Source organism: Aulonocara stuartgranti (assembly GCF_965226115.1).
Source record: "Aulonocara stuartgranti genome assembly, chromosome: 10".
NCBI classification, from domain to species: domain Eukaryota; kingdom Metazoa; phylum Chordata; class Actinopteri; order Cichliformes; family Cichlidae; genus Aulonocara; species Aulonocara stuartgranti.
This window is the reverse complement of record NC_138946.1, coordinates 22,557,724-22,575,567: the sequence shown is the minus strand read 5'-3', so window position 1 is coordinate 22,575,567 and position 17,844 is coordinate 22,557,724. Positions and strand designations below refer to the sequence as shown.

The following is a 17,844-nucleotide window of genomic DNA, read 5'->3' as shown; positions in this document are numbered from 1 at the left end:
GTGCTGCAAGACTGGCCCTCTAACAAGCTTATGGCATTTCAACATTAAATCAAAATTTTGTTTTCCAGAAAAGCAAAACAATTTCAACTCCTGATCCAGTTCCCTCAAAAGGAAAAACATTCCTTGAAGCTTTGCAGCTCGCTGTCTTTCAAATGGTCTCGAATAGCTTTTCATTTCCCCGCACGTGAGAGAGAGTCAGAGTGACCCGAGTGTGGCGAGCACTTAATGAAGCTGCAGCGCCTGGAGTGACTGGCTACGACTCTCGTTTGTCACACACAAGGCAGGCGGCGCAGGACCTCACACTTCTGTGCAAGCTTTTAGTCTGGACAGCGGGCCAAAACGGCGAGAAACAGACGCGTTTAGAAATGTACCTGGCTTAGTGTGAACATGGCTGTGCCCAAAGCACTGCATAGCTGCTAGAACAGAATCAGGTGTAAACGTTCACTGCTTACTGCAGCGCGGCGTGTAGGCAATAACTGGAGGTGTGAATGATATACTGAATTCAAAGCACTCTGAAGTCGGTTCATAGTGCATGCTTCATACTGTACTAAGTAGCACCTTCACTGCTGACTGCTACAGTCTTTTACAGCCATGATTCAAATATTAAGGCTGTGTTGGAAAGCAAATGCTTTTTTTATATGTTGCATCGTAGTTAATAAAAGCTTTTTTTGATATACTTTCATGCACATTTGGTTTATAGATTCATCACCTAGCTTTCATACCTGATGAAGTTTTGATTTGCAAGAGGAGAAAAAGAAAATGTGTTTACCACCTGCCTCAGCAGTCATTGCTGTAGGATGGCAGCGAACCAAGGGAAGGACAGCTATACTAAAGTTCTGACTGAACAGTTTCTGAAAACAGAGTGACTCTAGAAGATAACTCAAATATTATGGTTCATGATCAGAGTGATTATGCCCTTTACTATTATTACTCTTTGATGTAGTTGCATTAATATTCATTATAGAAATTATCATGAGGACAAACATAACAATTCTCTGCAGGTTTTTACATGTGCTGTCAAGCCCTCCAATATAGTTTACAAGGATATTTTCATTACTGTCTATTTTCATTTTCATGTATCATGCGCACTACAGACGTTCTTGTAATTTGATTCGATTTGCCACGGGATCTGCTCCCCCCTCTGTCGGCAGAGATGTTCTGGAAAAGAAAAGGAAAGAAAGAAAGGGGAAAAAAGCAGCTGGGCATAACAAATAATTTTAGGATCACGATGCTCCAGTTTCACGATCCCCTGGGATAATCGCTTTTTGTGTATATGTGAAACCACCGGGAGCCTGTATGAGGTCAGGCACTACCATCGCTGAGAACAGCAACACTTTTAGTGTCACAGGACTTATACTTTCCTCTGTGTCACAATTCATTTCTTACACAACAGCCTCCTCAAACAGCAAAGGGAAAATAAGACCTGAAGCCTAAAAGCAAGAAGAAAACCTGCAGCACTGATTGTTCTGACTGTCTTCTGAATTTTTAATGCTCTTTGAATGGGAAGGACAGTCTATGTGTCATGCCCTCCCAACTGTTTTCTACAGTAAATGTTCCTGTCTGGGAGAGAACAGCCTCGTGCATCTGCCACGATGCTATCCATGAAAGCTGATTCATAATATATCAGATTAATTTTGCAAATGGGAAACCCGTGCGCACAAAATATGTCATGTTCTGACTGTGGAAACAAAAACTGCCACTTATATGTTGTTAACATAAAGGCGCTGGTGTGGCAAGGAAATGTTTTTAAGAGTGGGTCCCCATTTACTTGGACAAGTGAGCAAAATAAGACGATACAGAGGGTCTGAAAAGTGACGCCAATGCTACAGAGCTGCTTTTGCAGTTACAAAGAAGTTCAGTTGTACACAAATGGGAAAACAATGCCCTCCAGGACCCTTAATCCATGACCTCAGTAACACTTACTTAGAGAGTTTATGGACTCAATCACTACTTCAGATCTTAATAAATACAATATGTATTACATAAAATAAACTTAATTCTGGTTTTTATACCAGCGCTGGTATTGGTATTGTTACACAGGTACATTTACACTCCAGCTCTCCAAAAACCCAGCTGATGATGATTAATCTCATAAGTCATGGCACACTTCTCTGTGCTATATAAGCTGCCTTCATAGGTTAAAAGCATCAGCATCGTTTTTGGTATCTGCAGCACTGCCCTTGTTTTTACTTAGTAACGTATTGTCAAAATTTGCAGTATTGCACAGCACTACTGGCTGCTGACGGTAGATTCAGATCTATCAGACAGATGGAAGACAGAATTATATTGAACTACTAGTTAACTGGCATCAATTTTGTAAGGCTCTTCTTTAAGTTGAGCTCTCATTCCACAACTGATGTCCAATCTTAGCAGTTAGACACTGGCATATCAGCAGGATATCTCTAAGTGCAAATATGAACCGATTTTTAAAGTGCGTTGTTAAAAATAAAACACAATGCATCATCTTCCAACCCACGCCGGTGCATTACAATCAAATGAATCATAGCAAACAGACAGATAAACTCAGCACGCAGTCTCATGTTGCATCCACACATTAGTATTCACCTCCTGGTTGAGGGTATAATCAGAAATGTGGGTTCGTCTCACTGCACTGTGGAGGAGACAAACTGTGACTCCAGAATACAGATAGAGACTGAGTGGTTGTTTCAGGTCTCAATTATATTTGTTTGTCTGCCCTCAGGGCTCCTCGGGTTCGCATGTGTGGATGAGCAGGTCTGTGCTTTGCTTTCTGCGGCTTGCCTGAGCTGGGCCGAGCTGCAGGGCCATCAGCCTAAAAATTCCTTGGAGAATTCCCTTTAATTAAGCAGGCTGGAGCCATCCAGTCCTGCACTGAGCTGGATGACTGCCCAACAGCCTTCAAGCCTCTTTTCCCACTGATGGAGACTTCTTCTTCTTTCTTTTTTTTACAGTGATTTGTCATCTACCTTCTTCAGAACCACAAGTTCTGTCCTCTTACACTAGACGACTAATTACTGCTATGCTACTCAAAAGAGGGCAAAATGTGAGGAGGGATTTAACTGTCACAGAAGCGTGCATGGACTTACCTGTTTACAGTCTGTTTAAGCTGCTGATTCTTTCATTTGTAGTAGCCAACAGCTACACATTTCTAAACTTCACACAGCCGTCTTATTGAGTGCCAGTTTGAACAAAACAAAAGATGTCTATGAAGTTCTAATGCTCTCACTATCCTCTCTGCAGCTGAGCACCTGCCAACTCTACCATTTCCATGTGTCTGATGTTGTTTTTCGTTTGCTTAGCTTTTAACTTACACTTCTCTGGGGTCTCTTTTTGGAGGCACGGGCTACAAAGAGGCCTTCTACAAAAACTTGCTCTGTTACACTCTCTGTTTTCCTTCTTCAGAAGCCATGTTTCCTTTTTGCAGTCAAACTTTGGAAAAAGAAAATGAAGGCACAGATAGCTCGCTTGTTGTGGTTATTTGAAGGGCATTACAGTTCAAGTTGGGACATCACACACTTTTCATGCCGCTCTTTCATATTTGTATTTGTCGCTCAAGTTGAAGGTTCATAAAGTAGACCTCAATGATAAAGTAAGAAAGGCCAGTAAAAGAAAGAGGAGAAAGGATAATACACTAAAGGTGCTTTGTCCTTGTGTGTAATATAGACACACACACACACACACACACACACACACACACACACACACACACACACACACACACACACACACACACACACACACACACCTATGTCTTAGCTTGTCTCTGTGTTAGACAAGCTCTCCTGTAATGTCTTTAAATAGCTCGTCTTTGGATTTTGGCTACATTTTGTTCTCTTCTCTGTTTAGATGACCTCACTCTGCTTCAATAATGTTAAAGTCCAGGATCTCCATTGTGTGTTTTCTATCCAGGTATGCTTTCACTGCGCAGACAGTGTGTTTATGATCACTGTCATTCTGAAAAATCAAGCTGTTGCCAAGATGTCCAACCCCACTGGCTGAAATGAGCCTGCACTGTGTATCACAAATGGTTGCAGATACTCACTGTTGTACCTCTCTTCCGACCTCCTGAGGACTAACTGACAACAATCTGAACCAGAAATATAGAACTTCATCTCTCCATCAGACCTGTTGCTTCTGATTTTAAGTTCTTGTGTAATTTGGCACAACTCGGCTTTTCTCCTTGTTTCCCTTCCTTGAAAGCCTGTCTTCCACTGAGACCATTTCTGCAGAGGCTTTTGTGAAAAGTAGATTGATCAACTGAAAGCCCAGATGCATCTCTGACTTTTTTTTCCTGTTTCTCAAGGACATGACTTTTAGATACTGTAGATAAGCCTGCCACTTATCCATTTTCCTCACTGCATATCATTCTGAAAGATGTTTTTCGTTTTGGGAATTGCCTCTCTGATGCAAAAATGCAATTTTATGTCTGTTAGACTGTTTTATCTTTGGCTCTTTTGCAGTGTCACCTAAAGAAACAGGGACAAATTATATGTTTTTGCAACAGGCTGTTAGTTACAAAGTGCCTAAAGAAACTACAATTTAAAATGGGTTCTTTGGTGTCTGCTATCTGTAGACACAACACCAGTTCATCCCTTGAATTAGGTGCTATTTATACTTGAATGAATTCAGCGGTCAGTGGTAAGGGACAAAGAAAATCCTCTGAAAGTGGTCATGTACAAGACTGGACTGAAAATGGCTAAAAAAAGCAGCCAATACCCAAAGAAAAACTTTTCAAGATCTTCAGCAAGCCTGGAGAACTATTTCTTAAGAGCACTTTAAAAAAATTATAAGAAAGTCTGGCTCCTTGTAAACAAAATATAGAGAAGCAATGTTTGGTTTGAGACTTTTGCACAGCCCTATTTATATACATATAGATATAAAAAGATATAAAATCTCTGAGACAAGCTGTCTTACCAAGCACTGATGCACAGGCTGTGAGCCGCAACCAGCAACCTGCTGACTGTTGCCTCACACTTACAGACTGAGTGGGGGACGAGTGTTTGCTGTTTCTCGGTTGGGATGTCAGGAACTCGTGTCTGCTGCATCAGCGTTTTCTGTCAAATAACTTTTAAATACTTATTGGCGCAGGACAGTTTTCTTTTAAATTTCAGTGTATTTTTGTCAGCGACTGAAATACAATTTATTATATTCCTAAAACTGCTCTTTATGTTTTGTATTTCAGTTGCCATATTTTCAGGTTTATTTCTTTTTATTTCTTGTGCTTGCATTTTTATCCCGACTGTGTATTTTACTGTGTATAATATTAGTTTGTTGTAATGCACTGTAATTATTTCCTGAGTTAGCATAGCCCGAGGTCATCTTATCACTCTTAAAGCTGCTTTTTATTATAAATCCAATAACAGCAGTCTAGACATTTTGCCATAATGTTCCCTCCATATGTGTCTCGCTCACTTTTCACAGACTCCTTTAAATTAAACATACGCATTGTACGTTCATTGTAAATAATAGTGCACTGACTGTATCTCACAATCAGGCAATCTGTGCATCTTTTCAGTGTCTTTACCTTCCAATTGAAAAGGGCTTTGAGGCAACTGCTGTTGTTTTTTGGTGCTATAGAATTGAATTGAACTGAACTGAGTCTTTAAAGGATAAAGCAGACATACAAAACACATTTCCTATATCTGAAGTATTAGTAAAACCAGTGCTTTGCAGTACTTTCATTTCTTCGTTCTTACGGGTGTACTTGCTAACCATCCTGGCATAATACTGCTCCCAACTGACTCCACAGCCTGGCCAAAATCAGCACTGGTTGACTTGAAAATATTCCCTCTAATTACATTTTCCCCCCCCCAAGAACCTTGTATTCAAAAGTGTGTGGAGCGTGGAAGTGTGGAAAGAGGCCCCCTGTGATCAAGGTGTGGTAAAATTGTCCTACCATTAGGTTATAGATACACCTACAGTTACATTTTTAGAGATGTACAGGGGCCCTCACATATACTAATGTGCCACAAACAGGACTTTAATATCACCAACCATTCCCATTTTATTACGGTGTATCCATATAAATGGTCCACCCTGTACATTGTTTGACATAGGCTTGTCAGTATCAGTCACACTGTTATGATTTTTGCCTATGCTATCTGACATGTCCTGCCCCACCATTAGCTGGTCAGGATTTTAGCTATAAATATCAATACCTTTAACAGCAATTCCCAACAAAGCAACAGCCAAAACTGCAATTTCCCTGATTATATAATAATGACCCTATATATAGCATAATCTCATTTAACCTCCTAGGACCTGGCGCCCACATATGTGGACATCACATTTTGGGATGTCTAGACCAAAATAATACATTTTGCTCTACAAGGGCCTGATATCCAGTTACAAGGACATTATACTGATACTGTTCTATGGAAATTTAAAACAAATGTCCTCCTATGTGGATCTCATTTCTCTCAGAAACAAAAATTCAGGTAAAAAAAACACAAAAAAAACGTGCCCAAATATCAAAGAGAAATTAAAAATGCATGCCATTGAAGAGTTCAGGTCTTAGGAAGTTAAATAAAGCATGCTTCATTCTCCTACTCACAGGGTGTGGAATTCCAGTGCACCTCTGGGTGTTCAGCACTTCTCCCATTTCCCTCCACAGCACCAGACAGGGAGAGTCACACTACATGGCTCAATTCCCACAAGCTCTCTGCCTTTCCAGTCTTTTTATCTCTCCCTCTGACTCTTCCTCTGTCTGTCAGCTGTGCAGGAGGCATCACCAGGCTGGAGGTGATGGGTCCTCTCTTAGAGCGATAACAAATCCACTGTGCTTCTATTATTGATGAGAAGCCTTAGAGGTGTTTATCGCTCCGTCTTTACTTTACTGAAGAGATGAGCAAACTGATACTTTTACAGGTGGTGAGAGAGCCAGCAGAAGACCAAAACTCCCACAGCACATTTATCAACAAATAAAGCCTAGAAGAACTGAAACTGCCTCCTTGACTACAGCATCTACCGAACAGCAGATGTTTGCAAATAAAATGTATTAATGATGAGTTTTATAATATCCTGACAGAAGGCATCAAAAGATTTGAATCATAATTCTTCTGATTACTGCCTCGCAGATTAAAAACTAAATCATGTCCACAACGATTGTTTCCTGATGCATGAGTGATCGCAGTTGTGTTTGCTCACTCCTGCCTTTGTGAAAGATCTTCCCTCAGGCTAGGAGGGTAGGCTATTTATAGTAGGCTCATTGTTGTTGCTGTTATGGGACAGTGTGTCCTACTTACACTGGGAGCTGATATTACATTAAAGCAAGTGTTGATGTCACAGCTCGTATAAGGAATCATTCTCAAGAGACACGGGCCTGCCTTGCCACTCTTATGCATCTGGAGAGATACGTGTCTGACAGATGCTGCCGACAAGGCAACGATTCACATTAAGCCACCGCAGAAGAGAGGTTATGATTGGATCGGTCAGATCTGACATAGAGTGACCACCTTTGTATGACTGGATACGTTGAATCTAATACGGAAGCAATTTGAGAACACTTGAAGAAACCCTGGATCTAAATTTGAAGGGCAGGGAAAAGCAAACTTCTCTTGATTAATGAAAATGTTCAGCACTGTCACTAAAAATAATCCCCCGCATCAGAGGAAATGAAGACAGATCTGCAGTGAAGGTCAGAGTAAAACTCATAAGGCCTGCAATAATGAGGATCATTATGTAGAGGGCAGAAGCCTTTATACACAAATATCTCAGCGAAGAACAGAAGGCTAAGATGTGCCCAGGATTAATGGTTTAAATGCACACAGCACGCACGCACACGCAAACTACACTTGTGGGCTTAATGTCTTTTGTAACTCTGCTGTGCAGCTGTGTGCAGCGTCTGGAAAAAAACAAAACAACTTTCTGCTGTCAAATTGGTCACTGTTAATCCTTGTGTCTAAAACAGCAGCGTTTGCCAGTAAACACAAAAACGAGCCATGTGACGGTTCAAAAACAGGCTCACATGATCAGATTCTTACATTTAGTAAGAATTTAAGTTTAGACAATCAAAACTACTTGATGACTGCATGATTAGCAAAAAAATCTGCTTCATGGTCAAAGAAACTGTATGCAGGTAAATGATGGGACATGAACACATGTGCTCTGTATGCCTGAATCTTTCCAAGCCTGTTTTCCTGCAGTGAACAGCTCCGTCTGGAGTGAGGAGCCCGTTTGAGTACGGTGGACTCTTCAAGTTCAAGTCATAAAAGGATGGACATTATTATGGTCAGCTATGATAGAGGCCAAAATCATGATCAGTTAAACAAAGTGTTAAGAAATTATCTGCATTTACACCACACAAGGCAGGATGCATCCATTTTTCCAATACATTTACATTTTTCCAATCTTCTGTTTTCCAAATCCATTTTCATCTGGTAAATCAACAGTTTCTGAAAGCCTGTTTTGTCCCAATAATCAAGCCGCATTCAGAGTCTCTTTAAACCACCTTTCTTCACCATTCCAATGCCAGGTTTGAACTACAACGGATCATCTTAAACATGTTTACATGCCTAAATAAGTTACTGCCATATGATTGGCTGATTCTCTCCCAGCTATCATAGGGCGAGAGGTAGGATGTACCCTGGAAGGTCGCCAGTTTGTCGCAGGGCTAACACAGAGGGACAGGCAGTTTTGTTTATATAACTCCAAATTACAACAGCAGTCACCTCAAAGCACTTCATAGTGTAAAGTAAAGACACTACAATAATACAGCGAAAACCCAACAACGAGACAACTCGCTATGACCAAGCACTTGGTGAGGAAAGAAAATCTTCAAAACAATAGTGCAAATTAATGCCAAACACTACTGTAGCTACATCTTCCTTTTGAATACAGTCTATGGGGCAAACTCATCTAATTTTGGCACACCTCATAAACAGACTACAGTGTCTCACTTGAAAGGAAAAAGCTTTAAAAGTAATAAGTGTGCAGTGCAGTCGACAGCTACTCAGTGTTAGCATTACCTTCAGTCTGAGCCTGTGGAGATAACATCAGCAATACTCTACTATTTAGCTTCACGTACCTCAAGAAGGCGTACGCTTAAAAAATCATTTGCAAAATCTAATGTACTCACATGTGCACCAAACTAATCCCCCAAATGAACACTAATGATCTTCTGAGTAGATAGGAAAATTCTCAGTTGACACTCATTTAATACGTTTCTGACAATGAAATATTCTCTATGGTGCAGTCAGAGAGAGCAGCACACATTAGCAAACACTGAACCTGAATCAAGATTCGTGTGGGAAAACTGTAGCCGATGATCACCTAGGAAACAAGGATGAGAGAACTGTTTAATTCCTCCACGTGAATTAAGCCCAAGTGACCTCAAACAACGTGCATACACACACACGTGCGTGCACAGACACACACACAAAACAACAAATAACAAGCCTTAATTTAATGTACCGCCTTGCCTGTTTTAAAATCAGTTCTAAATGAGAGTGTCAAGATCTGAGGCGATCTTCACACGTGCCAAGTGTTTAGGGTAATAATGAAAAAGGAATGAAAAGTGGGGAGTGGACCAAGCTAGGAGAAATGGCGTATTTTACTGGCAGTGTAGCATGAAGTGGCGCTTGCAGCAAAAAGTGGGAAATAGCATGTTTCCTCTTTTAGAAACAATGGAACAAGCCGAATCATGAGGCTGGGGGAAGAGTATATTTCTGAGGCAATCTTAGATTTACTTCCTGATATTCGAGGAGAAGAGATTTGTTTATTTTTTTTAAGCAAGGCTGAATTAGCACTTTGCAAACTGAATACCTGCTCCAGTATCAAGTTGATCCTGTCCACCTCACAGTCGATGAGGAAGCGTTTCTCCTGCCGGCGGTCCATCTCCTCGATGATGCGCCTGTACTCTGTGGGGTCCACAATGTTCCCCACCGAGCGAGCTGTCACCTGCCAGTTATTGGCTACAGCAGACTCCATGATGGCTTGGAGGATTGCAAACCCTGGGGGAACAGAGGGGAGAGAGCTCCATCACACAACTGTCTTTTTGGATTTCAGAGCACACAAGAAGGAAAACGTGCTCAGAATCCCAAACTCCCTGTGCGCTGAAAAAAACAAAAACAAGGATATTGTGGCTTCCAGCAATGGTTTGTAACCATTTATTGTCATACAGAATGTAAACTATTAATTGATAATGCATTGTCAACATGTTTAAACAGTACCAATCATCTTGTAGGCACCGCTTGCAGGGAGGAAAATAAACGTGAGAGAAAATAGCGTGAAGTAAGTAAACAAAGAGGCGCGCTTCAGAGTAAAAACTGAGCTGTACTGGGGCGGCAGTCAAACAGTCTCCTGATACTGAAATATGAACAGCTGCTCGAGTGGATGGCTAGAAGAAGATCTAGGGGAGAGGGGGGGGGGGTTGTTTGATTTGCCTTTTTTTTACCAGTCTAAATTCTGACAAACGCTCAACACATTTCGCGTAAAGGTAGTAAGAAAAGCTAAAATTTGAGCCGAAATTAGAGATGCTTGGGAGCTCTTTCTTTACACTGCATATGAATTAAACAGACATGCTCCTGTAATTAGGCCTTTCCGGAACGTGCAGGTACAAGATTAATGAGTCTCTTCAGAATTAATATCAGGAACGGCTGCCAAATGTTTAAAAGGATCGTAAAAGAAATATTTGACAGACAAAGCAGATTCAAGAGGCTCCACAAAGAATCCCCACAACCGATTAGCTTAAAGCTGCAGCTCTTATAACAAAGATAGATGCATTATAGAGCATAATTAACCATTAACTGGGAAATGACTGAGCTGTCCCACGCTGCCTTAGCAGTTTGTCATGGGAGGTCATCATTGCTATCTCTTCCCTGGTAGACTGAGGAGTTTAAAGTTGCAGAAAGGACAAACGATATGGAAGAGAAATGTCTGTGTTTCTGCGTATTATAATTCACCCATGAAAGTTGCAATGCAACAGTTTTATATTTTATATTTCTTTAAAAAAAAATCAGGGGTCGCAACAATAAGATATGAAACATGTACCTTAGCAGATGCAGTGAAATAGACTTCCCAAAGGATCCAGAAAGCACAATTGGCAGAGCTTACTGCACCCCGGGATGAATCAGTAGCTGAGGCACATGAAAGAAAGACGCTGAGCTAAGAGTAAGTTGGCTGAGCGGTGACACATTAAAAGCATAGACTGTATATAAAAGAAAGCCACATTGTTATAATGGTGTGTGGTGGTTTACTAAGGAGATTAAGGACTGGTGGTCAGCAGTCATGACAGGGTGCAAAGGGAGTTTCTAAATCAGCTGAAAAAAACATCAGTGAGTGAGTGACATGGAAATAGAGCATACAGCTGTGTGTTAGCTTCAGAAACACCATGTTTTAGCCAGTTTTTGTGAGTAGAGGGTACAAATCTTAAACCTGAAACACTGTAGTGAAACAGTACACCTTGTTTATAAGATCCCTACTACTAAGCTATGGTGTGGTATTAGTAAATCTGGATTAATAATTGAGGAGATTGAAAGAAAGTATAGGTAATACAAGCTTATTTTGGTTACAGTGGTGCAAGATCTTTTTAAACAGGCTTGTTTGGATGATTGAGGCGAGGTTAAATAAAGTGAGTCATTGCTGCATGCTGCCTTTTTGAACGGATCAATTTGTTGCCAAGCAATCTGAGAGCCCATCAACACATTTGCAGGACGGTTGCAGCAGCTGATTTTTCAGAGCTTCCAGTGCAGCCGAGTCCAGGCCAAAACTTCCTGTTTCATCTGCCATTCATCAGTCACTGTTTACAAAATACAGATACATATTTAAACGAGAAGCACTCCAACAGCGCAAACCTCCGCCAGGGCAGCTCACTCTTTGGGCAGTATTTACTTTTAAGATAATACTACTGGATCTATTCATTTTGTTTTTCTATGTTCTTTTAAGTGTATTTAAAATCTACTCAATCTATTGACCTTAAAAGAAAGATCAGAGGACAAATTTTAAATAATATTTTAAATCTTTATAGCGATATGCTGACATGTTTTTTTTTGTCAATTTTTGACCATTAAAGTTGATCTTGAAGACCTTATGGGCGAATGTAAGCATATTTTAGCTGTTAACGTGACCCGTGATCTACACTCTAATAATATAATTATTCAAAAATGATCAGGTGATGGTTTTAAAACTGCATTTCCACAAATAATGCCCCTGTTTTGCTCTTCACATGAGCTGTTTCCCCGCATGTAACCTAAGCCTGCTCAAGCATGACTTGTCAACACATGAACTCCAAACGCAAACCAGGAAGCTTCCTGTAACAAAATCTTGGCCCTTGCCTACACACTAGCTATCCAGTGACGGTTCATCTCTGTAACAGCAGAACACAAACTGGCTTTGTTTAGATATTTATATAATTCAAAGTTGAAATATTCTTTCTAAATCACTCAAGAATCTCACTCAGTATATTTAAAATATTTTATACATCTTTTGCTGTAGGTAGGAAGACAGGTGACCTTTGAAAAGCCCAAGCTGAAAGATTATGAATAAAGTAAAGATTTGCATCTCTTCATTCTTTAAAGAACAGTACACAGGACACGTCAAAAATGCATTATGGCAGAAGCTTATTACATACTGTACTGAGTCACAACTAATGGGCAGGGAAAAAAGTGCTGTTTAAGTCAGAGCAGGAACACTTCAGCTGACTGGACTAAATGCATCACATGCTGTTGCCCTTTTCTTTCACAGAAGGGATGAAACAGTTGATTCTAGGAAATGATAGATATTATTACGGGTGCTGAATAAGCTGGTGTGAAATGTGTTTATGTAAATACAAGTGAGTTTCACAGCTTCTCTGCAGGAAGCAGGAATTACAAAAGCTAAATGAAAACTGGTTTTACTCTGTATCCACATCAAGGGACACGCAGCCTAAAAACCACAGTGCATTCAACATCAGGGATACTCGAACTGTTATATCACCTGTGTGCGTGTTTAAACATGTCAGCGCTCTTTAACACTTTAGGTAATTTGTGGTTGGGCTACATGTTCATTTGTAGAGCTACAGGGATCGTAAGATAGTTTACCATGGAGGTTCTTTGAATATTAAACATGGACTTTTAATATTAAAGATTCTTGAATAATTCACTTGTTTTTGCCATTACACCTGAATTTTTAAAGCCAGCACCATGGAGAAATATCATTTGCTTGAAGCTACTTAAATTTGACCTTCACAGCCCAGAAAGATGAATGTGTGACGTTGGTACTAGAAGTCTGTTTTCACATTTATTGTTTATCCAGTGAAGCAAAGTTTCTCAGTCCACCCCCTAATCTGAGTTTAAAAGATTAAGATGCAAATATGACTCTTTAAAGTCAAACTATAGTTTCCAAATTAGTCTGTGAGGTGATTATGATCCAAGAAGAAGAAAAAACGTTTTTCTGCACACTGCAATCTCAACAGGATGTCTCTTTGAAAACTGCAAAAACTCCAGATGCAGACAAATCCCAGCTACTCTATGCAGACACTGTAGGGGTTGGTAAAAACTTGTTTTCTTGTACAGCAGCTCAAATTAACAAATGACAGGGAGTCCCACCATAGTTCTTCTTTTCAGGAGTAACAGCTGAGCCGTTCTCACTGCCAAAATGCTTTTGAGTTTCACTGAAATGTACAAGCTTTTCAAATACCTTCCTCTTTGATAATGATGACCTTTTTTCATGATTTCAAATATACAGTATATTATGTTTCCACAGCTGAAGAAATATACCAGTGTATTGTTTTTTAAGCACTAAAAGGCATCAAAGTTAGTTTACTTAGCATCTGAGACAATAGGCAATATTCTGGGGCTTACTGTGGAACCAGATGCGTGCTGGTCACTGTTTATGATGACAGTGATGTTCTCCATGTGGGCCGTTTGTCAATCAGAACTGCTCAAACACAACATGTCAGTAGTAAGGAGACCACGAGTGGCAATCATTTTCATTTGCATATAGATTTTATATTTCCATGCAGCGATCTGTCTTTTTTTTTTTTTTTTTTTTTTTTTTTGCCTGTCCCGTTTGGCTCTTTTGCCATCAGAATTGTTGTCTAAAGGCAAAGAAAGATGCCCAACGGATTTACTTTACCAAATTGACCATCCCAGCCTTGCCGTAATGGTCCATTTGATTCACCTTTTATTGTTTATTTTATTTTCACTTGCTGAATACGGGACAGACTTGACTGGGGGAAAGAAGGGGAGAAAGAAAGAGGGAAAGAGAAACAGCTGAGAAGAGGGACGGGGGAGAAGGGCAAAAAACAAAAACCAACAGAATGAGCAGAAAAAAAAAAGAAATAAAAAATGCATATATCGATCACCTGGATCACCTGCTGAGAAAGAAAAAAGAAAACAAGCAGAAGAGAACAAGAGTAATAGAATAAACAGCATCACAATGATATATGGGAATATGACAGTAAATACTAAATATTAAACATTATTGTGCAGCACATAAGATCAACAGAACACAGTGTGCTTTGAGGTAGGAGCCAAAAAGGGTGTAGTTTGTGGGTGTGATCACCCATGTGTACACCTGTGAGCATGGATGCGCTTGTTTTTTTTAAAAAGGTTCCTTCATGTAATGATCTGCTAGAGGGTGTGGGGGGGCCACAGCCCCGTCCTTCAGGGCATGAAGCAGGTATGGAGGAGATCAAAACTCCAGACATCCAGAGGCCCCCAGAACACAAGAGACCAAGGAAGACCAACAGAGGGGCAGCCGCGCCACTGTCCCAGAAAGAGCTGAGGAGAGTCCCAGATGAGGGCTCACTCAGCAGCCGCGGAGCAGAAGCCAGGGGGAGTTGCAGTGACGCGCCCGTGAGCTCCGCCGGCAGCCAGCCGCGCCTGAGTGACCGAGCCCCAGGCCGAGAGGCCGGGGGCACCCCACCTCCGAAGTGGCCCGAGCGAGCCCCAGGCTCCAGGCCCCGATGAGCGGCCGCCAAGGAGTGAGCCGGTGTGTACCCGGACGCCCACCCCCGGACACAAAGAACCACCAACGCACCGATGTCCGAGGGGGACCGCCACTGGCAGGGGAAGTGGTGGTAGGGGGAGATAGGCCTCCAAACCTTGGAGGGCCTGAGATGTCCCCAGAGAGGTGGCGCCTGACACCCAACCTGACATATAGACACAGAAATACAGGCACACACAGATACAAACATCCATTCCCACCCTCATGCTCTCATATGCACTTACTCCACACTCAACCAACGTGGAGACAGACATAAAGAGACGTTGTACACACGATCACACTCCCCAAGCGTACTCTACAAACCGGGTCTAGGTGCCCTTGCCCCTGGAGGGGGGAACTGCACCCAGACCCAGGTGGTGTTACCCTTTTCCCTACGGTGGGGGGAGGCAGACCGCCCCGACTCTGCAGCAGCAGGGAGGCCCCACACTCCAGACCGCAGTCGGACGGCCAACTCCTCCTCCTAGCCCCCCCGCTCCAGCAGGTCGCAGAGAATGGGGGTGAGAGAAGACTCCAAACCTCCCTCCACCCGCTCATTGTAGTGTTGATGCATGTGTGTTCTAAGGTGCATTTAAAACCCAGGAGGGCATGGAGCTACCTGCCAGAGAGCAGCAGGTAAGCGCATGGTCCCTCCTGCTGGCCCTCAATGTCTACGTGTATTTAAAATTGAGAGGTGGGCAACGATGCCAGGGGTGGGGTGTACACCCTGATGGTACTTTGGACTCCGTGTATCGTGCCCACCCCCAAGATCCTATATGTATGTGTAATGAGAGTGTGAGTAATGTGAATGTCTAAGTTGTGGGATAAAATTGAGGCAGAGGCAGCCAGAAGGCGACAGAGGGGGGGGGGTAGCCTCCTCTGCACCCTGGTGACATACCCCTACTCCAAGGTCCTGCATGTGTGGGTGGTTGTGGTGGAGCGGGAAGAGGGAGGCAGCTGGAGATGGGGAGGGAAGGAAGGGAGGGGCAAGTGACCCTTCCCTGGGGCCAGCTCCCCCGCTGACCCCAGTAGGCACCCCCATACTCCGCGACCCGCCAGGGAAAGGGGGCCCAGGCCCATCCAGACCGGGGCCCAGCGCAGCAGCGCCTCCCGGCCCCACAGAGCCCGGGACAGTCCTCCCAACCCCACCACAGAGAAAACTGCACCCACCCCACCATCCACTCATCTTCCAGACTACATAAGACAATAAACACCCAGGCTGAGATCTTCCTCCACCTCTCCTGTATCTCCCCCTCCTGCAGAGGGAGCTCCTGAAGAGAGGAAAGCTCCTGCAAGATGTGACAATCTCCCCCACCAGTTGAAGAGCCCCCCAGGTGGCTCGATGCACCGGCGGCACCCCGCTCCAGGGCTGGGCCCCCATGCACCCACCCGCCCACAACCCCGGCAACACACCAACCAGGACCCAAGCCCCCGAGGCCCGGTCCGGGTCCCAGCCCAGAGACGGAGCGCCCCCAGAACCTCACGCCCATCCCGGACCCACCCAGGGGCAGCCAGGCTACCAGGTCAGTAACCCACGTCCGTCAGCACAGACCCTCCCCTAGCCCCGCTGCACGCAGCCGCGAGGAAACAGTCACCTGAGAGCCAACAGAGCCCCTAACCGGACATGACCGCTACCCCGGGTTGAGCCCCCCAGGGAAGATGCCTCCGGGGAACCCCCCGACGCCCTAAGCCTGTCCCTACCCCCACACCAATCACAACAGTGAAGGCGGGACCAGACTATGACCCCCCACCCCCACTAGGTGATGGAGCTGATCAAAGGAGCCCAGAGCAATTGATCTGATGTGGTGGCAGAGGCTGTATCAAGACTAATGTAATCTAATAGATAATTTCTATATTGGTTAGAATTAAGATTATTTTTATTTTTCCAGTTCATGAGGACTGTTTTCTTGGCTATGCATAGGGCAGTGAAAACCATATGGGCGATATTCTTTTCTGAAGTGACATTATCTAAGCTGCCCAACAAACACACTAAGGGGGAAGTTGGAATGTTACATTTCAGACATTTTGATAAGTCTTCACATATCTCGCGCCAAAACTTCTGAACTGGTGGACAGAACCAAAGAGCGTGGATATAATTGTCCGGTGAATTGGTTTGGCAGTGTGAGCAGTTGTTGGTAGACGTAAAGCCCATCTTGAACATCCGATGACCTGTATAGTGCACTCTATGTAGTATTTTGTATTGAATTAATTGAAGACTGGGATTTCTAATTAGATTAAAGGTTTTTAAGCAAATCTGAGACCAGAAGTTTAGGTCTAAGTTAACTGATAAATCCGCTTCCCATTTTGCAATAGGAAGTGATATTGATTCATCTGTTTTAGAAAGCATTCTGTATATTTTGGATAGTAATTTGGGGGTTTTAAGAGTAAGAAATTGAACCACACTTGGTGGTGTTTGTAGTTCAACTTGACCCGGTTTAAATTTCTTTTTTACTATGGATTTAATTTGTTGATATTCTAAAAATCTTTTCTTGTTGATCCCATATTGTGTAACTAGTCCGTCAAATGAAATAAATTCTGTTCCTTCTAGTATATGTTCTAAATATTTGATTCCTTTACCACTCCAATCTGAAAAGTTTATCATATTATTGTTTTGTAATATGTCAGGGTTGTTCCAGATAGGTGTACGTTTGCATGGGATTAATGAAGACGCTGTCAATTTTAGAAACTCCCACCATGCTGTCAGAGAAGCACTGATGTTGATGCTTTTAAAGCATTCATGTCGTTGGATGTTTGAGCTGATAAATGGTAGGTCTGAGATCTCTAGATTATTGCAGAGTGCTTGTTCTACATCTAGCCAAGGTTCATCTAAGAGGGTATGTTTTAGCCATCCTGAGATAAACCGAAGCCTGTTGGCTAAGAAGTAGTGCTGAAAGTTAGGCAGTTCTAGTCCTCCTTTATCCTTGGTCTTTTGTAGTGTTTTTAAGCTTATACGTGGGGGTTTAT

At 42.5% G+C, this 17,844-nt stretch overlaps 1 protein-coding gene across 13 annotated transcripts in view; it reads right to left on the bottom strand.

The window, feature by feature from the left end:
• gria3a (glutamate receptor, ionotropic, AMPA 3a) overlaps window positions 1–17,844 on the bottom strand; it is a 90,086-nt gene that overhangs the window by 31,161 nt on the left and 41,081 nt on the right. For all 13 annotated transcript variants that reach the window (XM_082549356.1, XM_082549358.1, XM_082549353.1 and 10 more), the window contains one exon: window positions 9,742–9,929. In XM_082549356.1, coding sequence (XP_082405482.1) covers window positions 9,742–9,929 — 188 coding nt within the window. The remainder of the gene's footprint in view (window positions 1–9,741; window positions 9,930–17,844) is intronic.